We start from the raw sequence: 24,003 nt of genomic DNA on the forward strand, positions 1-24,003 counted from the left end.
AATTTATTTGGTTGCAAATATGCAGTGCTGTAAGAAAAAGTACTAAAGACTAAATCTTTGGAATGGTGGTGTTCTCTAATCTGACCGCTTGATGGCTAGGTTATACTATAGTCTGCAATAATCACTTTAATAAAATGTTTGGATTTGATATTCGGAATTTGGTTCTTTGTGTACAACTGATTAACTGTCATCCATGAATAGAAATAGCATACATGCAGTGATGCATGAATATGAATATAAAAATAGCAGTACACAGTGATGCACAAATATAAATATAGAACATACTAACTGCAATTAAATCATTAGTTACAAAACATTAGTTTATCTATCTACAGGTTTTTATACACAAAAATATGACACAAACATGTTTTAGTGACGTGAAATTTGATTATTGACAATCAGCTGTCACCCCCAAATAGAAGTCTAGTGATCCAATGATTGAATAGACATAGAATACCATATGCAAATTTCAAGTCAGATACTGTTTATAGCATAATATTTTTTACTTTGGTTGACTACCTCCAATTTTTACATCACTTCAAATCAAATCATCTTTATTCATTTGTTGCTACAAAATGACAACATGAATAGTGTCAAGGCTTAATGTAGATCTAGTGCCATGATCAATATTCAGAGCAAAATTATTTTCTAACTTAGTAGTGTTTTTCTTTACCTCTTTATAATAGTGATAGAGTGCTAGTGATGTAATTTTCTCTATAATAGTGTTTATCTAAATAATATTTTACAGCTATCATCTACCACAAGTTTTTGGGTCTAAATCTGGACTATAAATTTACATGGCTTGAGCATATTTCAAATCGAAATAAAACCTTAAGTAAAGCCTATTTTATTACAGTCACTCTGTCTCAATCAGTTAACCTTAACACTCTTAGAGTGGTATATTAAGCTTATGCTTGTTCTACAGTAATTTATGACATAATATTCTGAAGTAATTTAGTGGAATGTAAGTCAGTGTTTGTATTGCAAAATAATAATCCAAACCATAGATGAAAAAACACACCTACACAACACCATGTAAGCCTTTTTTTAAAGACTTAAACATATTAACAGTTCCATCCATTTATATTTTCCATTGACTTTATTCGTGAGGAAAAATCCATCATTTTATAGACAGTAAAATCATTTTGATAGATATAATATAGGTACTAACTTTTTACAATACCCACTTTACAGGACTGGACAATTTGAGAAATTCCCCAATATGCTGCTATAAGGCTAAATAACAAACTGCCTGAGCATTTTAAGTTATTGCAGAAATCTGAAAATTTCAGAAGAGAAATTTTAAGATATTTCACAAATAAATGTTACTAGCGGACCCGGCGCGCTTCGCTGCGCATTTCAATAAGTTTCCCGCGGCTTCGCACGCAATTTCCCGTTGAAAACAGTACACTATATTCACTTATTCATTTTCTATCACATTCTAAACATTGCTGAGATAATTGATAGTCGTTCCTTCGTGAGCTTCTTGGGCGCATTATGAAGGTATGTACCACATTCCTGATACTTCTGTCAAAAAAAAACAACTAAGGTTGATTTTATAACATTCTTTATATTTGTAGCCAACGTAAGATAGTAATTATGATATCTGCATTGCTCTTCTGATCAAGCATGAGCATGGTTTATATTAAATAAATATTGCAGTTAAAGGTGAATTTTTACGTCAAATTTGAATTGTATTATCTGGATAGTAAAGTCTATGTTTAACAGTGATTGCAGAAACAGTTTAAACAAAATTTGTCGTTTCTCTTAAGCTTACTCTATGCTTTAAAACTATAAGTGTAGTAATTAAATTATATATAAATATATTTTTTGTCGCATTATATATATGTTTACAAAGAACAGCTGATTAAAAATTTGAAAAGACTCTTTCACTTAATAACATATGTTTGCTGCAATGCATTTCTTACGGGTATTTCTGTAACCAGTGGGGCGGAATCCTGAATCGGGAAAGGGATAAAAAGTATCCTATAACCTTCTACAGATCAAGACGAACAAATTAAAAAAAAAATTAGGCGAATCCGTCCAGCCGTTTGTGAGTGATGCTGTTACACACGAACAGTTTCATTTTTATATAATAGATTACTCTGTTTATAAATATCTCCAAACTTATTTAGAATTTTAATAATCTAATGTTTATGTAGATTACTTGGCGATTCATTGTATTAACTGATTTTATATGATAATATGTATATTATTTTTGTTTAATTATTATTTTAAGTTACTTAAAATGCACCTATTTGCCTATTGTAAAAATAGTATTATTTTGTCAAATGTGTTGTGCAATAAAGAATCGATTGGTTGACAATACTCCAGCAACAGCAATTAAATTCAGTCCGGAATTAGATATGTTTAGAAATAATAAGTATTTCAAGAATTGGTACAATATAAAATTAGTCTAATCTCTTAAGCTGTTTTAAATTACATGTATAAAACTACACTATACTTACCATTACCGAATGCGTTATTGTTCATGAAATTGTCCCCACCACTATCTGTAGGACCATTTGTGTATGGCTCTTTGTCTGATTCTTGTAACTGAAACAGTAACAATACATTTAATGGAACAATGAACCTATTTTAAGATCTGATTATTTAGAATTTTGATATGAGTCGATCAATAATTATTTAAAAATTACTAAATAATAGGTAGTTCCAAAAGTCAAAGGACTAAATTTTTCAAAATTTCTTGCAAACCAATTTCTTATTAAAACTTAATTATTCCTTCCAATGCAGTCGGGAAAATGGTAGATCTTATGTATGGCTGTTGTCTTGAAATTTAATGGTTTGTCAAGAATTTTAATGGTTTCTAAAATGAGAACTGCATTTGGTTGCTATAAGCTGGAAATTGTTATATACAGTACTTCATTTTTGTCACTGTATTGCTGTACAATATAAGTAATCTGTAACTACATAAATGATTACTGGTTGTAAACATATTTTCACTCGTACTATTTTGATATTATCTTAAACAACTCAAATATCTGTAAGGCGATAATACGAAAATCTTATAAGATAACAAAATATTTTAAGAACAAATCTTGTAAATGACTTGAGAATTACTGTATAGCTAATTTCCATGTTGCTATAAGCTGTCTAATAAATGAGATAAGACCATTCTTAAATGTCTGCCATCTTAAAACTCAAATTTAAAGAACAAATCTTCTAAATGGCTTGAGAATTACTGTATAGCTAATTTCCATGTTGCTATAAGCTGTCTAATAAATGAGATCATTCTTAATAATGTCTGCCATCTTAAAACTTCATGAAATAATGAAAAATGTACATGTATGTCAATGTATATCTATATTTGTAGAACAGTCTTGATGACATTTTGCATACACGGAAACAGCCACATCTTTAAACTTTTCATTAGTAGAGACTGGTTAACAAACTGTTCCAAGATATTGTAAGTACTATTTTGTTCTAAGTTTTACTTAAAGCACTTAGAAACTATGGTAGTTATAGTATATTCACAGGAATGCTTTATTTTACATTAGCCCAAAAAATAAAAATATATACATTTGAATTATAGTTGTTTTAGACCTTCAAGGCCATGATCAGTGAGCTCAAAACATATGAAAAACCTTCTGGAAATCTTCAGTGCTGTTGGCAAATCACACAATGATGTCTTCCTGATCATTGGTTCTTTGACAAGTGAGAGTCAAAAGTGGTGGCAAAACAGTGAATTCTAAGTGTATTAATACTGTTAAAATTAACAAAATCGGTATTCTGGGTTAGTTTGTACGATATGTGTACAATACTTAGTACATAGTGTGTACAGTTTTTTTCTTTATATTTTGTAGGACATGGTAAACCTAACCATTATTAATATGCTATTAAAAACATAAAAACTAAATAGGGTAATTTTTTCAATTCACTCAAACTTATTTTTTCCATTTGTACTCAGAGTCAATTCTGAAGTTTATAATATCTTTGTGTAAATCTTGAATTTTCTCAGTATATACTACGCTACACAGATAAGGTAGAATATCTAATACAGAGAGCAGCACATATGTAAAATTGCTGCTGCAAACTTCTGCACATCTTCCAATACTATTCTAATTCACTTAACAACCAGTTGTCCAGTGTTGCACCAATATTGTCAGTTGTGTAACTTGTGGTTCAGTTGACTTCGATATCTACAAATATTGTTCTAAATGCATTTTATCAGTCATTTGTCAAGTAACATGTCACACCTATGAGTTAATTTTTGTGGTTGCCTTTGTTTATTCTGTCTACAGGTATTTGGTGGCATTTGACCTTATGTTGAGTTTTGGTATTTTAAAGATTTGCAAGTTTCCTTCAGCTTGGATTAGAATGTCGGACATAATTGTGTATAAACTATAATCTACCTCAGGAAGCCATGGTGTATGATTTAATTAACAGTTCCTTCTCCCACTGAGCCGAGGATACATTGATTTTAATGTCCTCGTCTTGGAAGTCTTTCACCCAAGATAGAATCATAATCTTACCTATCTAAAAAGGCAAGGAAATTACGTGATATTTATTAGCGAAGCAAATACAGCTTTTGTAATATTTTATTTTATTTTTTGACCTCTTAATTGCTTAATATATTATAAAAAGACAATGGAAACTACCACGTGGTACCAAAAATACAGTTTATTTGCCACAGTTTTGTAGTGGTAAGATAAAAAAGAACTTTATTGTGAAAGTTATTCAGTTTTTTACAAGTTTTGATGAGGTGGAAACTCCCCTTACCATATTTAGGTTATGTGCAATTATATATTTACAAAAAAGGAAACTATACAGTAATAGAAATGTTTTTTTAACCCTTGAACTGGCGGTCATATTTCTCTCAGTGGCAGAGTGTTTTAGTACTTCATACATTGCCTTATATTTATTTTATTATTACATGTTTACTATAAAGTACCTATAACTTATTATATATTTCTTTATTCAGCATTGTTCAAGGAACATTTTTCACATAATATAATTAAATAAAAAAAAATACCCTTACTCTACCTCTTCAGGAAAAAAAATGTTTTTTATAAAAAAGAAAAGTTAGTTCAAAGTTTTTGATTTGTAAAATTGTTGTTGTTAGTGATACGCAAAATCCAAAATATGCAAAAGGAAGAGCATTTAATTCTGAGTAAAAATAAAACAACACATAGTTTATAAGGTATTTATTTTTACATGTGGTAAACGATACAAAAATCATACACTGACATTCGAAAGTGCTACTTACCAACAAAAGTAAGAACTTCAAAGCTCACTTGGACTTCTTACAATCTTGTAACTATTAGTTTATATTAATTTTCTATTTTTTAATTTTTTATTATATATTTTTTAAATTATGTTCTGATTGAATGTCTAAATTGGAATCCTCATCGTTGCTTATTTCATGTACAACTAGTTCTCGAATGTCACTTGAACGATCGCGGAAATTAGGATCCATTACGTAAACACGCACAAAAAACTTACTATTATTGTGTCTTATACACAATCATCATTACAACGACCTCAAAAAAAAACAGTAAACCAGACAGGACACCATGTAGCTGACGAAATAACAATAGCCGAATGAACCAGTTGACTCATCGCTGCGCGCGCGCAACTATCGCGGTACGCGGGAGAATGTAAAACAAACAGTTTAGAGATTACAAAACGTATGGACGTGTAACGAAACGATAAAATTATTTATTAGTGTATTATTTACATAAATTGAACCTTCCTCTTTCGATTGGTATCAATGTACAACTAGTTCTCGAATGTCACTTGAACGATCGCGGAAATTAGGATCCATTACGTAAACACGCACAAAAAACTTACTATTATTGTGTAATATACACAACCATCATTACAAAGAACTCAAACAAACAATAAACCAGACAGGACACCATGCAGCTAACGAAATAACAATAGCCGAATGAACCAGTTGACTCATCGCTGCGCGCGCAACTAGCGTGGTACTCGGGAGAATGTAAACAAACAGTCAGAGATTATAAGTCGCATGGACGTGTAACGAAACGATAAATTATTTATTAGTGTATTATTTACATAAATTGAACCTTCCTCTTTCGATTGGTATCAATACCGATACTCTTTGATCGTGTTTTAAGTACGTAATATTGAGAAATAAAAGACGTATTAAAACGCCCGATATCGGGCGCTGCCATCTAGGATGCGACTAAAACGCCCGATATCGGGCGTTTGCCAGTTCCAGGGTTAAATACAGACAAGCATGGTATCATATGAAAGCTTGTGTCATGAATTATCAAACAAAACTTTAATTTGGTTCATACTACAGGAATGCTAATAAAAAACAAAAAAAGCACTGTTTTCTATACAGTTTAGGATCCAATGTTTAAACAAATATAGATAATAAAATGTTTTCTTTTTCAAAATGTTTAGGATGCAAGGATCTTGAAAATGACGTACAACATAAAGTGTATGCATTAAAAAGTTTTGAGATTTGAACATGGAACCCTGTACTTTTACACAGTTAAAGTTATTCTAAACAAATTCTTTATGGTTGATTTGGTGGGGAATCCGTTTAAACTAAATCTCTGCAATTAGCTGTTTGACCATTAGACATTTTATATAGGTAGTCTGAAACACCATGTATATTATGCTATACGAGTATAATACGGCTAATGGATAGTCTTGTAAAGATGCCCAAACAAGTTGAAAATTGGTACAAGAATTAATCTTATAAATATCTTGACTTTACTTGTTGGCCAGCCTGGTGCATCATTTCATTCCATTATGGCAGACATTCAAGCTTCTTAAAAATTAAATCTTCTTCAAAATTCTTATAATTCTGTTATTCATGAAGTTAGAGAAAAAACAAAAAGTGTTTTGGAATGAATATAAAATTTCCTAAACTTTGTGGAAGTAACAATATGTTGTATCTTGAATGGTTTTTGAGATATTGAGTACATGTGAATCACATGATAAATAAATTATTAATTTAGAAGTTCCAAAATCTAACTACTTTTTCCCACTCAGCCGGAAGGACTACTCATTTTACTTTAGCTAATTTTATTTAATGTTGTCTAAGGATATTCACAAAGGTGAATATTCAAAAGTTAAATTTAAACTGTTATGTTTCTAAGTGATATTGACTCATCAATTGTAATTTCTTTTGCTCTCTCTCTCTTGATAAATTTTATAAGCCTACAACTTTATCCATCATTGTTAAAGTAAACTCATGTCAGGTTTGAAAATCTACTTTCTTACTTTCATGTGTTTCATCTCAATCCAGCAAAGTCAATGTTGCATTTTTTATTTCGTACCTTTTCCTTAACATAGCATCTTCAGTTGTCACCTGATGAAGAGAGAGGGATTTCTCAGTACATAAAATAAAAGTTCTGAGGTAAACTTTTATTGTTTATATTCTTTAACTTTCTCTATTTTTTTACGATTAGTAGGTAGCTAAGAACATTGTGAGAGATGGACTTCTCTATCTAAAACAATTTCTCCTCTTTCATGTTAGCCTATGTATGCAGTTTTTCTGAGTCAGCTACCTGATCTGCCACAAGTCTCGAGTAGGCAGGGTCTCGAAACTCAGGCTGCAGATTAAGGCAGGTGTCAGGCACTGACGAAGCATCCCCACTAGAGGCTGCACTCTCTGCTAAGGCTATTGCGTCCTTCATCTGTCTCTGATGCTCCTCTAACTGTGTAATGCTGGCCTTCACCTAACAGTTAAAATCATAAGCTTAGTAAAAACTTGTAAATAACAAATTCTAAAATTAAAATTTCTTTGTTTCAAGTAAAATCTGCTTATACTTGTAGCACGTATGACTGCTTAAAAATTGTAATTTTTTAACAGTAATTTTACTACACAAAAGTCAAATTAACTGATACTGGTATGTAATTATGCCTACAGAAATAGTTATCTTAAATGTTCAAGTTAATGTTAATGTAATGTGTGTTATGTTGTGCTGTGTTATAAATTAACATACCTTGAATACGGATACATAATCAGTTAAGTTTTATAGTCCTGACATTAAAAAACCAGAGTATTAATTACATATAAAGATAACTTTATGCCCCTAGTACATGAATGACTTTAAAAATACATCTACTTGATAGTTCTCTATATCTGGCTGATTGGAAAAGCTATGAATGAGATAATCCTCTGTATCTCTAGATAAATGTTCATTGTATATGTTTGTAACTGATCGGTTTTATGAGTTTCATACAGGCTTGTTCTCTGTTACTAGCTGATAAAGAGTTGCAAACAGGATAAACTACTGCATCCGTCTAACTTCAAGAGTGGTGAACAGGATAGCCTCTCTTTATATTGCTAATTTGAAAAGTTAAAAAGGAAAATTTTCTTTATCTTTGGATAAATGATTCATTGTAAATGATTTATTTTAAAATTTAAATACAGAGAGTTAAACCCAACTAATTTGAAAAGTTACAGGTCAGACAGAAATTTTCTATATTGTGATTAGAAGGATAGTTCACTACATCTGGCTTTTGGGCAGCAAGGTTCCCTTTACGTATCTGATAAGAAGAGTTACAAAGAGGATTTTTCTCAGTACCTGACTGATTTGTAGTTGGGATTCTTGAAGATTTTGACTAAGTGTGTCCAGTTTTTGGCGAAACTCCTCTTGTTGTTGTTCTAATCTCGTCTCTTCTTGTCTTAGCCCCTCCAGTTCTTGTTTTTTGTTCGTCAACTCTTCTTCTTGAGATTTTAAATTACTCTCTTGCTCCTCCGCCTGCCTCCTTAAATTGTCAACCTAAAACGATTTAAACATGCAATTCACCATTGTAGTGGTTACGAAGTACACATATTTTTAAATGGCTAACTACAGTAAATATACCAATAAAACATTAAATACAAATGAGAGAAGCAGTAAAGGATATAGTTCTTTCAACCAAAAATGGCAAAACGTGAACAGTGGTGTAAGCCAACCATGGAAACATAGCACATGTTGACTCGTTTAGGATTCAAAACAAAATAAAAACCTACACGTGATTACAAAATTATTAAGAATCTAAAATGTTTATTATTGTTTTCTAATAATTACATAGCTAAAAAGTACAAAATCTAAAACAAAAATCATATTAATAACTTCTACAAGAATAAAAATCTATCTGAGCTTTAGTTCTATCATTAAAAATAAATAACACCACTTCAATGCAAAACAGCAATGACAAAAAACTTTCAGTATTTAAATGTACCGATTTTAATTATTTCACTTGAAAAATTCGGCAGGATATATAAATGTATGTAAGTGACTGTGACATCTTCGTTAGTGGTGCCAATAAATGTTCAATAATTTCCCCATATTAGTTGTAAAATTACAAAGTTGTTATCCATTTAAACCATTGTTAACACTTCACTAAAAACTCACATTATTAGTAACTAAATAAAATGGTTTAAATGGACATAGTTGATGTACAGTAGCTAGAAAAATGTACCATAAACATTTGTTATAAGATTCTAAGAAGGTATCAAGTTCCAGAAGAAAGTTTATTTTACTTAACATTTTTATTCTACAATCAAATGAACTTTTAAATTTTACCAATACTGGTACCTAAATATACTATATTTATATAAAATTAATATAAATAAGTCAGTTTGCTGTAAGATAAGGTTTTACACTCATTCTTCCCATAAACTGACATCATATTGTCTGCAATTAGAGACTATTTGCACTGTATAAACACACAACCTATTTTCTTGGGAAATAGTGGAATTTCCTCTAAGAAAAGAATTTACCTTCAGCCACACTAGTTTTGGTGTGGGTTGACGTGACACTTTAAAAGGGTTAAAAAAATAAAAACAATTTCCTTCAGCTAGATACAAATTAAGCCAACTAGTGGATACTTATGTAAAGGTTTAATTGGTGTATCTTATCACAATGAGATAGAGTTACATTAGCTGAAAATCGAGAGTCTCTTTATCTTATTGATTGACTGACATGACTATTATTTAGGTGTCTGTCATTTTGTTATAAGTATGTGAAGCTATACAATTATGACCTATAAAAACTTGATCATACATGGTATTATTTTTAACCCTTGCAATATCCTTCCATCTCAACGTCCACTAATACTAACTTGGCTGATTATTCCTTTATTAGGAGAAACTCTTTATACAAAGCAAATCGGCTCTTGGCTCACAGCATATAGGTTCCTCAATTACCTGTTTGAAAATATGGAAAACTTAAATTTATTGTGTAAGTAATACGTTTTACTAGTCATGAGAACATACTAATGTTTAATCCAAAAAATAATAATGTTCCAAAATTTCTTTTGATCACTATAACCCATAATACTAAAAACCAACAACATTAACTTGAATCACATTTGAAACACTTGCCACTGCTACAGTCATACAAACGTACCTGTGCTTGCTCAGCTTCCAACTCCATCTTGACATCACTGAGTTCAGACTCAACCAAGGCTGTCTAAACATGCACACAAGTCAACACAAGCAATGCTAAAGCACATGCTACATCCGACCACAAACACAGTTTTCGTAACTTGGAAAAATTTCTTTTAAATTCTAATTGTGTTTAACAATTTTTCCCAGAGAAAAATACAACTGTTATTTTTTATTTGAAACATTTCTAATTACCAACGTTCTTTACAATAGCATGACATGATATTATGGATTTTTGGAGATCTTCAAGAAGGAACTTAAAATTCTATATGATCAAAAACATTACTAAAGTCTTGTTTTCCTCTTTAGTTCTTAAGTTATAAGGAGATGGGTAGGAAGTAGTTTATACACCCTTAATATACTTATATTACAAACTTAGCAATTTAAATATCAGTACTAAATCGGGTGTTTTACAAAGATTTATAAGGTAACAATTTTGAAAGTTTTTAGCCAAGGGAAGTTTAAATATAGAACTACAAAAAGAAATTCAGCAATAAATTAATTTTAAAGATTGTACATATCCCCCTTCCAAACAAAAAAACCAAATTTTCACTACACTAAATTTTTGAACCAGTTGTGAACATAACCATAAATTACACACTATTCTGGGTCATATTGCGTTTGTGGTCAGACTTACAATAACACAAACTATAAAAAATATAGAAATGCTAAAAAAACACAAACATGGTATCTGAAACTAAAAGCTAATAAGAAAATGGCTGTTTTATTAATTTATTAAACGCAAGACTAGGTTACAAATTAATGTGATAACTAACGGCTAATGAGTAATGAGCTAGCCAAATTGTGCAATGGAGCATGACAATTTTGCTGTAATATCAAGCACAGTCAAACAACTATTACTATTACTAGTCAAACAATTTTCAATTAGTTGCAAAAGTCATGTTTTACATAATACAACATCAAACAATACAATAACAAAAATATTTTCGGATACATTAAAAAATTCCAACACAATTAACATACATTGACAAAGAATAACACAAATAATTTAACTTCTAACAAAAATAAACAAACAAATTTAAACAGGGTGGTTCTGATAAAAGTGTGCATACTTTTAGGATAGATAGAGGTTGTGAAACAGAACATTTCTGATAATACAGTATATATGTTTTCATCAATGAACTGTTATTGAGGAAATTGAGAGTTAAGTGATACACGCTAGCAGAAAGACAATTTATCCTACATATCATGTTTGTATATTTACATGGTTTTATTGTGTCCGAACCGACCTCAAGCACAGTCCATTTCCAACTTTTTCTGTTATGTAAGGTTTTTATTATTTCGGAGGGCTTCTGACTGCATATTATCCTATCTTTTCTGTTTTAAAAGTGATGTTTCAATAAATATGCTTGTACAGCAGTAACAAAGTTGATAGATTGGAAGAAATGGCACTACCCACTGGCCTCTGAGATCCCCTGATCTTATACAGCTTGACTGTACAAGATACCAGTAAGCGGTGTAGAAATACTCAGAGCACATATTGTCACTGCAGCAACAGAATGGGGGAAACCACAAATATTTGTAAATGATAAACAATCAATAGTAAGAAGAGCCAGCTTTGTATCAATGCAAATAGAAAAATTTTGATCTCAATTTCAGTTCAAAACCTTATTTATTTTCAAATAAAGAAATTACAATTCCATAATAGATTAATATATACAGTAGTAATTTTAAAAGTATGATTAAAACATAAACATTTCTTAAAATATAGGAAAAAGTACCCACATAGGCAAGCCTGTGCATGGGCATGAGTCTTTTCCTGTAATTATTAAATTTTACTTTCATTCTTCATTATTATGATTTCTTTCTACATAAGCACAAAATTTTAGTTTGTGTATATAGGATTGTGTTTTCCTTCATAAATCCCTAAATAGATGTGAAATGTATCAGACAACATGCATGTAACAAATTCTCAATTTTCTTGAAAACAGAACATGGTGAAACCAAGTTTACTGGCAAAAACGTTCAGGTTCACAACCTTAATCAACCCTAAATCACCATGTAAAATTAGAAATTGATTGTTTCTAAACTGATACCATGTTTTTCCATAAACAAGGTGTCAATGATTCCTGGAAGCAATTGGATGATTGAACACTAATTTCATAGGATACTTACCTTGTACACTTCTAGAATCCACAAAGTTAAAAGTAACATCATAATAACACAAATAACTAGTATTTTCTCTAGGTGTTGAGAAAAATTGCAGTTCAATACAAAATTTCTAAATATTTGTTCTTTTATATATTTTTGTTTTTGTTTTTTTATATTTTTTACTTAGTGGACCCTAAAAGGAAGTTTTAATGACAAGCCTGCTAATTTTCCTATCCATTAGAAAATGTCCTGACTTTCAGCTTTAATAATTCTAATCTAATTTGGTAGAAGATCTATATTTAATCTTGTAAAAGATTGTAAAATCATTTTAAATGAAAATTTCATTCCAAGATTCAGGGCTTATGGAATTAGTTGAAACTGAATCTCAAATCCATCAAATATCTATAAAAGATCCATCAATAAATAAATACATAAAATACAGTTTACTGTGAGTTAATATTTGGAAGTATTACAAATTGAACGTTGCTTCAAATCCTCTTTGTTGACATTTCTATGAAATAAATTATAGAATTAGGATCAGTTACAAGTTGAAATTACCATAAAAGATTTTTATCAATGAAAAGTTTGTAACAGTGTCACCCAATGGATGTGTAACATAAAAAAAACCAATACTATAGATAAATAATATCATTCAGATTTGAAGAAGAGACCAATCAATGTGTAACATACATTTGGAAGTTAAGACACTGGATATACTAGCAACTATAGTATCATAACCAGTAGCAGCTAAGTAGTTTCATCACAAACATGCAAATAAAACCCTCAATTCAGTATACATATACTACATTTGTAATATATGTCTTTGTATATACAATGGCACATGTTTATACTGATACTCCTTAAATGTAATCCTTGTAAAAAAAGATAATACAGATCCTAAATTGTATGGTAAGAAAATAAAATAAAAAATCTAACATTGGATTATTTATGACTAACATTTATATACATAAATCATTTTTTGTTACACACGTATTGGAGGACATTTCCGGATTATAGTTGATTACCTGATTTTTTAAATCGTTCAGCCTTTTTTGAGCCTCTCCTTTTTGTGTTTCCAACTGTTTCAGTGTAGCAGCCAAAGTATCTAGTTCACCCTACAACATAAAAAATGTTACAGGGAGGTACAAAAATAAATAATCTTCAGTCAAGAATTGGCAAATTGAAACAGTTTCAGAAACTTGCACGTTTTTTTATGGTAAAAATTATGTTACAATGCTTACTTCAGCAAAGAATCTTCAATATTGTAGCGAAAAGGAGTGTGTTAATGTTCTTTGTATAAAATTACATATCTTAATAATTATTAATTAACTTAAATACAACGCAAAAATAAAATTTTCTAAATCTTACCTGTAAACTTTTAACTTCTCCATTTTTTATCTTAATATCAGCTTCTTTTTGTATGATTTCGTTTTCTAGAGTTAACTTCTCACGTACCAACTCCTCAATGTCTTTGCTGATCATATCTAGCTCAGGGTTGGAATATGGCGTTGTGTTGTTGTTTTCCTACAAACATCAGAAAAACTGCTCATACCATTGAAATTGATACAACACTTTTTACAATAACATTAACTTAACATTACTGTTTATGAATTGTGTTAGTACAAAATAAACTTAACTATTAAAGGGCTGGAATTAAAATTTGGATCAGGTATAATTAAACTTAACTTTAAATATGTTTGTGCCATAGAGATTGAATGTACTATTAAAATTTTTTTAAATACTATTTTTACAGCTTGGAATGAAATTTCTTTTATTAATAGAGAGAACATGTAATATAACATCTCATTCTATCTGTCTCAGTGGTAGTATATGAATATATGAAAGTTGTTTACATAGTGCAAAAAAAACATTTTACCTTGGAGGTTTTTCACATGGTCTACATAAACACGTCACTGTTCCTCAATTTCTTACTTTGTAATGGTTTCTTGCCATTTAAGAAAAGCAGTTTTGTCACGAAACACTAAGGGAGTTTAGAAATTGTCATCATCTATCTTTTGTAGGAGATGAGTTCATAATTTTTCACATATTGTTGTCACCTGCATATATGTAGTGCCTGCTGTAATGTAATATTTACAGTTTCATAACCAGACCAGTTTTTTCACACAAGATAACATTGTGTAAATCTTCGGTTTTCTACTTGGATGATGAGTGGTCTTTCGAGAGCTACGTACAAAACTTAGCATTTCAGATCTAGCCATACGTTCGGATCTTGGATCTGTCCCGCGTTCCGGTCCAGATCACTCTTTTTGGTGCGGAGTATACCCTGTGCAAAGCTGGACCAGCAGCACCAGTAGTCCTCGCCCTCCGACATCCGGTCACAGAGCGTGTCCACCGAAATCATACCGAAAGTTTGAGTCACTTCAAGGCGGGGCCTTTCCCAATGCGGGCAGAGGAAGAAAGTGTGTTCCGCGTCGTCGGTAACGCCTGAGCAATAAATACAATCCGGCGAAACGGCCTTGCCCATTAGGTGTAGGTACGACCGGAAGTTTGATAAGTCTGGCAGTCCAACGCCCACGGGCGTCTTGTTGCCAGCTGTTTTGCCATTGCTGGTACGTACGAGAGTGCTCCTCAGTCCTTGCAGTGTCCTTGCCGATTTCGCCTTGTCGCTGATAAATTGCCTTCCTCTCCCCTGCCAAAAGCTTGATGGGGATGACTCCAGCAATAACCAGGACGGCAGGATCAGACATTGTACGGTAGGCGGAACACATCCGACAGGCCGTGATTTTCCATCCATCTGTTAACGACTTGCATGACCTGGTTCAGTTTAAGCTGGGCCATTTCCACGTTGCGTGCAGCAATTAGGGCTGCGACGTCATCAGCGTACCCAACTAAAACCGTTTCCTCCGGCATCTCGGACCTAAGGAGGCTGTCGTAAGCGATGTTCCTGAGATCCGGGCCTAAGATGGAACCTTGTGCGGCACCAGAAGTGACATCCACTGTGCGTGGTCCGTCTTTCATCTCGTAAATGAAAGTTCTGCATCAGAGGTAGTCTTCTATCAGCCTTTGCAGATATGCCGGGATGCGAAAGGTGTTATGCAACGCGTCCAGAATATCAATCCATCTCGCCGAATTAAAGGCGTTCTTGACATCAAGCATAACTAGAAGCACTACTCTGCGAGAGAAACGGTTACAGCTCTCGACTCTGTTCATCGCTTGCTGCACCTCTCCAATTGCGTCGATCGTTGACTGTCCCTTCCTGAAGCCGTACTGACGCAGGATATAGGTTTTAATATTTAATATAATAGGTTTTAAGCATTTTAATCTGTCTGGAAAATATCCTTCTTCAAGAGATAAGTTTGTAAGAGGTTTCGATAAAGCGTTGACACACTTTTCTAATAAAAAGGGAGAAATGTCATCCCAACCAGCTAATTCTATTGGATTTAGAGAAAATATAATTTTTATAATCTCATCTTGAGCAATTGGTTTAAAATTAAATATTGTTTTATTGTATTTATGTAACGTGTATGATGAAAAGCACTTTCAGATACCAAAGAAACAACCGATCACCCAGCTCTAAGTCCATGTTGTTCACTGTCAAATACAGGGTGCGGCAGCATAACTTCCTTTTTTCAAAACTCAATAAAAACTATTGTATGCATCAGAAAATATTTATTTAGTTTTTATAATGTAGGTACATGTCTAAAGTTTTTATTTAAATTGTTTTGAAGATCAAATCTGTTAGGTGACGTCCCCCATTCTCCATACATTGCGTAAGCCGATTTCTGGTGTTTGTCATGACTGTTGTTAGCGTAGCAGGTGTTATGTTGGTAATTTCTTCTCGGATGCTGGTCTTCAAATCTTGTAGGGTTCTTGGACGGTTCACTTAAACACGGGATTTCAAAAAACCCCATTGAAAAAAATCACAAGGTGACAGATCGGGAGAGCGTGCCGTGCCGGCCATTCAAATCGCCTCTAATTGAGATAAGGCGCTCTGGAAAGTTTTCCCTCAAAACAGCCATCGATGCTCTCGAAGTGTGTGCTGTTGCACCATCTTGTTGGAACCAAGTGTCCCCCAAATCCAAATCTTCTAGCCGTGGGAGAAAAAAATTCTGTACCATGTTTACATACCGGTCTGAAGTCACTGTCACTGTAACCTCATTTTCCTCAAAAAACCAGGGACCAATAATTCCAGTGGAGGAAATTGCACACCACACTGTGACTTTCGGTGAATGCAAAGGCCTTTGATGCAATTCTCGAGGGTTGATGTCAGCCCAGTAGCGCATGTTTTGTTTGTTAACCGACCCACACAAATGAAAATGGGCTTCATCGCTAAAAAAAACAATACCACCCTCTGGAACGACATCAAGAAGAAGCTCACACGCGTTCATCCGAGAATTGAAGTCACGTTCTGAAAGTTCCTGCACTATCGCCATCTTATAGGGATGAAAATGAAGATCATCACGAAGAATTTTTCTCACAGAACGATCGGATAGTCCAAGGGCAGATGCGTGTTTGCGCGCAGAACGTCGTGGTGATCGCAACATTGACGCTCTCACTGCTTCATCGATGTTCTCAGGTGATCTAACGGGCCGAGGGACTCCAGTTCTTCGTTTTGTCGCACTTGCAGTTTGTCTGAATGTAGTGACCCATGTAACAATTGATTTGCGGTCTGGGACGGGAGCCAACGGGGCTAAATTAAAGCGATTCCGAAATGCACGCTGTGTTGCAATAACCGAACATCCACTTGAAAAGTAGGCCTCAACGGCAAAGGCACGCTCCTCACTATTCCAACGCAGGATGGCGACTGAACCGTGTCGGGACAAAACTTTACAGTACCCCCTCTTGAATGAGACCACTAGCGCTCCGCTATGACATCAACTAACTAAATGGCTCGTATTTTAAAAAAGGAAGTTATGCTGCCGCACCCTGTAGATTGTTACTTTCAAGAAACTCAATTAATCAATAATGTATTAACCTTCCAAATAATTTATGCTACCTTAACACAACAATCATCAATTTTAACAAATTTGATTTCAATAGTTTTGTTTTTATTTATGATCACTATTATTAAATCTGGCTTTAGCTCATTCAGTATTATCTCCAAAGCTAACTTTTTGGATGTAAAAAGAATATATTGGAGGAAATCACTTATCTTGCTGTGGCTATTTATTTTTTTATTTTTAGGAGGTAGTTTTTGGAAAATTTCCTTACTTTCCAAAAAAGATGGTCAGCAGTCTAAGTATCAAGCTGGCACCTAAATACTCTGATCTGTACATCACCCAGAAGAAAATATCTCCTATCATATACCAGGTCACTGATGTTAATGAAAAACCAACAGGGACTTTACGTATCTCATACATAAAACCTTACATCCTAGACCTTACAAAAAGATTTGATGAATATTCTTTGCATGCAGGGCATTTTTTACAGTGAATTATTGGTGTCTTGTTATTCATTCATAAGACTGAAAACTTTACAGATAAATCCAGTTAGAATAACTCTAGATTGATCTGTCACTTTTAAAAACTACACACCAAAAACCACAGCTTAAGTTAGAACTAGGATAAACCAGTAAGCAAAACCTTTGCACAAATTTGTCTTGTTCATGTATACTCTACTAATAAGTACTGTGCTCCTTTGTGGTTAAATAATGCCCATGGTGAAAGAAAGTGATGTTCATTACTAAAGCTTCCTATAGTGTGTAATAAAGCTCCTCCACAAATAAGATATGAGGAAGCACTATTAACCCCCCAGCTGGCATGAAACGAATTTTTGTCGCCAGAGGCCCGTACGATTTAGCAACGGCGAATTTTTGGCAAATCATCACAAATTTCAGCTGCCCAAACCTTCTAGTTCAATCCCACCTGGGCATCAAGCAAGTTGGATATGTTTCAGGGACAAAACAAAATCTTAGTGTGTAATCCTACTTTACCATTGAAGTATGGTTGATGAAATGGTTCTACCTCATTAAGACTGGTCTTTGTTGAACCATTTCCATACTGGGATGGGTTGATGAAACTTTTGGAAGATTAACTGGACAAAGACTGAAGAAAAACCCTGTGGTGAAAAACATATTTTGCATTTTCCCCAGTCGGTTGTTTTCAGGAAAAATGGAGGAATTCCATAAAACCAATAGTGAAGCCTTGTTCGTTTAGAGGATTGGATTTGGCTCTCTACCTGGTAGATAATATACAGTGCGTGTGTGTTAATTTTTTTAATGTTGACACTAACACCAAGTGTTTATAGCTTTAATTACCTATCAATTATGTTATTTAAACAAGCTGACATTTAAAACAACCATGCATTGTACATCTGTAACACGTTTTATTGATCAGTCCTCCTTGTTGTAAAATTATGCAATGTATGGGCTTGTAATTTAATACTGAGCTAGGTCTTTTTTGTTTTAAATAGAAGTTAGAGCCATTGGCAATTTTTGAAGGAGAGTATTTACTATTCCTTCCTGCTGTGTTAATTTAACATTAAATTCAAGCCATAAATATTATCCATAAATTTTTAAGCCTTTGTAAATAGATAATAAGGTAATGATTTTTTCATGACCAGCCTTGATAAGACACATGTAAGTTACTTGCAGTATTACTGTTTTGAGGACTGTGGTCTCTTTCATCAGGGAGGATTCTTCCTTCTTGGGATTCTATGTCAACTCCTAACAAAATTTGATGCCTCAGGAAAATAAAAAACTTCATCTTTCAGGTAATCCACCACCCTTAGACAGAACTCAGTGAGCCGACAGCAGATCCTCTCCTGAGATTATCTTACCAGGTATGCATTCTTTGGTGGATTGCAGTAATCAAGAGTTAGATTTAGAATAGTTGTCAGAATACATGTCGTCTTTTGAGTTACTTAGTACCAGTGCGGCTCAAAATGGTGAAAATGTTTAGTTTCATTTATTGATTAAAAATTGCCATTTGTCAGTTTCAAGTACACTTTTTTGTTTGATGCCAGAAGAGAAACGTTTTGTGGCTAAGGTAAAATAAATAACACTGTTCTGATGTTCTCACACATTCTCACAATCGTTTGATGCACACACAACTACTTTAGAATCCAAGCACATGTATCACCTCGTTTGTACTCACCACTGTCTCGGGGCCCTTACTCCGAACGCTGGGTGGTATCATCTCGGGGGTGAGGGCAGGTGGGGGCTCTTTCCCCTTTAGCTTCTGGTTGATCAGCCACATGGCCAGTGCAAACTGCTCTCCATTCAGCTTTCCTGTCTGCTTCATGTCACATAGGCCCCTGTAACCATCACAATAAGTGTTATTCATATTTTTTTACTATCTTGATAAACTAAATTCTTATCAAGTAAAATTACACTCTCAATCCACTCTTATTCAGTGTTAATGATGCATGTGAAAGTATTGAAAAAATTATTCATAGTAATATCTATGTTTCTTTATTATCAGTTGCAATAGAATTATAATATCTGGTACGTTAAAAAAATAAGGGCAAAAAAATTACACTTGCTTTCAGACAAAAAATATAATATTATTGAATAAAGAAATTATATTTGATTAATTTACTCGCATACAATCTTTCCTTAGTTCATAAGGGTGGATGCAATTAAATTTTGTTAACTCTCCGGCTGGCGCGCATTTGAGCCTTGACTGGCACCCTGTTTTGAAGCTTCGTGCAGAGTTTTTAATTTTTTATCCTGTACAATTAATTATTGGAGAAAACAAAAAATCTTTATACATCAAATTACTCTGCAGAATATGTTGTACAATATAAACATAATTATAATTTGACTTGCCTAAATAATGGTGGATGTTTGATGGTCAGAAATCAAAACTTTTTTTTCAAAAAACACTTTTTTATATTAAGCCATTAAAAAAAACTCAAAATTAATTTTATTTAAAAATCTAAAATATGCATAATGTTCACTTAATTATGCACAAAAAGAAAATACATAGTTATAAACACTTTTATTTACAAATGAAATTACAATTGAAAAAAACAAAACTATATACAAGCACTAACAGTTGCCGAGTTGCGTCACGCAGAAGTAGTCGGGAGCTTTTAGCGGCCAGTAAAATAACAAATATTCATATATGTGTAAAAGTGAATACATCATTAGAAGGCTTGGGATCTTGTGATTAAAGTGATATAACTTTTATGCGATTCGAGCGGTAATTATCGGAACTATGACGTAATTAGTAGACGATGTTTAATGAGTCGTATATTACGACTCTGCCAGTTCACGGCGGGAAAAAATGAGTCGTAATTTACGATGTTGCCAGCCAGAGGGTTAAGTGAGCTTATACAATCCTAGTGAAGTGGGCCTTTATTCATTAAATATATACAATTGCTGAATAATACCAAACCTTGGCCATTTAGACGTGAATAAAATAAAACTTAACCTGTGTACGTTAGCAGTCTCAACAGGTGTTCAATTACAAGCTCTTGATTCTAACAAATAAAATAACCAGCCCCTACCATATTTGTGCCAAAACTCCCTGAGGTACTCCGGACTGCAGGAATACATCTCTGATCTCATGTCCGGACACAAAGCCATCCTTGTCCACATCTGTCTGGTGGAACAGCACATCATACCTAGCTCTCTCCTCGGCTGTCACAACCCACGGCGTTTGTGGCAGTGGTGGCACAGGCGGCTATATACCAAATAAACTTCACATTAGTTTTATCAACATTACATTTATGTCAAAATTATATTCTTGAATAGATCTTTGCAGCATAATGTTTAGATAAAAATTATATTGTGATTAAACACCTGTAGTACAGAAAATTTGAGTATGGTATGGTTTAGCTTGTTACAAAACAAGTAAATATTAATAGAAATCAATCTCTTCATGTATTTTATTGATCACCTGAAGATGGATGGATAGCGAAATTAACATCTCATTGCTCACTAAATACTGAACAAAGTATTGAATACCATTTATCTCCAGATAGACAAGGAGATTAGTAATCCGTTGCTTGCTAAGTGAGAAAAGGAGTATGATCAGTCAGTTTAATATATAGTGTTCCTATTATAATTTAATTTAAATCTAATGACTATTAATTAATTAATTACAATTTTGGCAGTTACATGGTAATATGAGTATATTGGCCCAAAAGTGTCTTGGTAAATATTTTAGTTTTAACAAGAAACAGGATGCAAGTCAAATGACATGTTTTTGCTCGCACTGTTTTAAAAAGAAGTCAATAGCATTTCTGGTTTACTCCTATACTAGGATTATTTGAGAATCTTTTGAAGTTGCTCTGTGATAGCGTAATGATATTAGATGGACAATATAAAAACCTGTATTGCCTTCAAATGAGATGTTGTGTTGACAGTCATTTAAACTTAATACCTGTAATGTCTGAAACAAGGTTTAAATAGAAACTTATAACAGGTTTCTTTGTCTGAGTTATAATTTTTTTATTATGTCAAACTAACCTCATAAAACAAAATTATTGTCCTGAATTAATTTTTTTTTTCTTTTTAATATCATACTGAATCAAGATTTTTGGTACAACACAGATCTCTGCTTGTAATAATTTAGAAACTATGAACTGAGCTATACTACTTTACATTATTAAATACAAAATTTGTTTACAATAAAATAAAATAAACAATCATTAATAATTTAATAATTGATTTTGACTAGTTGTATGATTACTAGTGTTTAAATTTCATTGTGTTCATATATTTATTATAAAACATTTAAGATATTCTGTCATCTTAAAAATAGTTACTTATTAAGTTAGAATACATTTAATAAAATTTTCTACAGTGTTAAAACAACATGCAACATTTATATGTTATCAACACAAGTTTTCATCATCAAACATTAGTTATAAAAGAACAACATAAAACCCACATAAAACAAGTACACACAAAATATAATATTAGGTAATAAACACAATTACATAGTATTCTGGCAGGGAGCATCACACTTTTGAAATAAAATTTACATCTTGTAAAAATTATTTTATATCTTTTCATTGTAATTTATATTTCAAAATCATGTAAAATAATAATATACCAGAAAACATGATTAGTTTGAACTAACAACATAGTTAGTTCTGAGTTGAACCAAAAAATAAGATTTACACAAAAATACACATTACATATTTATATTAAGACATCTTTTTATTCTTGTACATCTGGTACTATAGATAAACTTAATTTATATTTATATTATGTCAATAATTTCCTTTACCCCTTGTTAATTCAGCACTGATGCTTAATGAATTTATCTCAAAATTATCCCCAACTACAACAATAATAAATGGAAAAATCAAGTTAAACAGAGGATTTGAGTATTCCCAATATTGATTTTCTAATAATGAAAATAAACATATTTATTTTCAGATAAAAAAAAATAGACTGCTGCTATACCTTAACTGGCTCAGGTTTAATAACAGGAGCTATTGGAATGATGGGGGCCGGGGCAGCACGGACAGGGGCTGGAGGGAGAGGGTCTTTCCTCTTCCCTGGGGGCAGAAGTTCTGGAGGAACACTGTTCGGAATTGCATATTTCTCCAAGGCTTTGTACACCAAATGCATTGCCTAAAACACAAGCTTTGGAAACTCAAAACATATTATAAGACAAATTGTTTTTTATATTAAAATTCAACATCCTCTCCTTCCAATACAAAATGTATAATATTTTAATTTTCGTTGTAACCAATTCAATTAAATCCTGTGTTGTTATGTTCACATTTCAGGAAAATTTACATGTTTAGTGTGATGGAGGACATTTTGAGCAAGGTATGTCAAAAAAGTTAATTTTTATGTGTTAAATTTAAAAAGTAAGACATGTTTATATATATGAGAATAAAAACCCCAAGTTAAAATACTAACATTATTAGGTACAGTAATCAGGTACAGGTCTTTCACCACATGGGTAATGTTCATCACGATCAATGGACTGATCTTCAGCCTGACTAGCTAAACTCAGTACAAAATCATTTATTCCTACCTAGAGAGACTCATTTTGAAAAGTTATTTTATTGGGTCAGCAATCAATGTTGCTTTGTTCGTCAAACAACTACCGTATTGCCTCAAAGCTGGAATTAATAAAAAAGTTACTAGAATTTAGATAACCTAATTTAAGAGTTAATAAGCTTCAAATGGCTTCATCAGAGTTGGAAGATTTTGAAAACAATGGACAGATTAGAAACGGACAAGTTTTTATAAAGTTCTCCCACCCAGGTTTAAGCTGAGATAAAATAATTTTAGTAAAAATGCTACAAGCCTGCTATCAAAACTCCAGTTTATTAGTAGTAAACCTTTTTTCATTCTTACAGACACAACACTTGGTTATTATTTATAAATAATTTGATTTATACGATTAGACATAAACAATCTTAAGGTTAATGTAACTCCTATAATTATAATTTTAGCTCCATTAGTTAGTTTGTGGTTAACGTTCACACTTGGCTATCTATACTTTTTTATCTGAGAGTAGGAGGCATTTTCCAACCAGACATTTTGTCATCCAGCGGCTTAAACCCTGCTTCCACTTAAGCATACTTACACCTTATATTCTTACAGTACTAGGAGCCATTACAGAAGGACACACATT

General features: G+C 32.6%; 1 protein-coding gene across 6 annotated transcripts in view; it reads right to left on the reverse strand.

Annotated features, from left to right (window-relative positions):
- LOC124354628 (epidermal growth factor receptor substrate 15-like 1) overlaps positions 1–24,003 on the reverse strand; it is a 78,854-nt gene that overhangs the window by 34,459 nt on the left and 20,392 nt on the right. For 4 of the 6 annotated variants that reach the window (XM_046805238.1, XM_046805240.1, XM_046805242.1 and 1 more), the window contains 9 exons: positions 22,815–22,985; positions 20,906–21,081; positions 19,549–19,708; positions 13,862–14,017; positions 13,519–13,608; positions 10,344–10,406; positions 8,532–8,729; positions 7,509–7,679; positions 2,469–2,556 (listed from right to left, as the gene is read on the reverse strand). In XM_046805238.1, the coding sequence (XP_046661194.1) occupies positions 2,469–2,556; positions 7,509–7,679; positions 8,532–8,729; positions 10,344–10,406; positions 13,519–13,608; positions 13,862–14,017; positions 19,549–19,708; positions 20,906–21,081; positions 22,815–22,985 (1,273 nt within the window). The remainder of the gene's footprint in view (positions 1–2,468; positions 2,557–7,508; positions 7,680–8,531; positions 8,730–10,343; positions 10,407–13,518; positions 13,609–13,861; positions 14,018–19,548; positions 19,709–20,905; positions 21,082–22,814; positions 22,986–24,003) is intronic. The other 2 variants (XM_046805241.1, XM_046805239.1) reach the window with 2 other exon arrangements.

This window comes from Homalodisca vitripennis, chromosome 2 (assembly GCF_021130785.1).
Source record: "Homalodisca vitripennis isolate AUS2020 chromosome 2, UT_GWSS_2.1, whole genome shotgun sequence".
NCBI classification, from domain to species: domain Eukaryota; kingdom Metazoa; phylum Arthropoda; class Insecta; order Hemiptera; family Cicadellidae; genus Homalodisca; species Homalodisca vitripennis.